We start from the raw sequence: 251 nt of genomic DNA, 5'->3' as shown, positions 1-251 counted from the left end.
TGGCCCTGGGGCTCACCATCGCCGTCCTGGGAGACATCAGGTAAGGGGGTGCCCGGGGCTGGGCGTGCTCCCCGCTCCGCACCCCTCACCGGGGCGCGTGGTCCCTGCCCGGCGTGGCTTCCATGCCTGGACAGGAGATGTTCCCGCCTCCCCTCACGCTGCCTTTAGGATCTGTTGGAGTACCGGTGGCCGCTGCCACGGAGCCGCTCGGATAACGGCATGGCTGCGGGGGGGGGGGCCTCTCTAACACC

The 251-nt window shown here is 70.5% G+C and overlaps 1 protein-coding gene across 1 annotated transcript in view; it reads left to right on the top strand.

Moving 5' to 3' along the window:
- Positions 1-8: 8 nt before the first annotated feature.
- AQP8 (aquaporin 8) overlaps positions 9-251 on the top strand; it is a gene marked incomplete at both ends in the record, with an annotated part of 5,444 nt that continues 5,201 nt past the window's right edge. The window contains 1 exon segment of the mRNA XM_010155396.1: positions 9-40. Coding sequence (XP_010153698.1) covers positions 9-40 — 32 coding nt within the window.

This window comes from Eurypyga helias, unplaced genomic scaffold (assembly GCF_000690775.1).
Source record: "Eurypyga helias isolate BGI_N326 unplaced genomic scaffold, ASM69077v1 scaffold27087, whole genome shotgun sequence".
NCBI classification, from domain to species: domain Eukaryota; kingdom Metazoa; phylum Chordata; class Aves; order Eurypygiformes; family Eurypygidae; genus Eurypyga; species Eurypyga helias.
The sequence above is the reverse complement of the archived record's forward strand: the minus strand, read 5'-3'. Positions and strand labels throughout refer to the sequence as shown.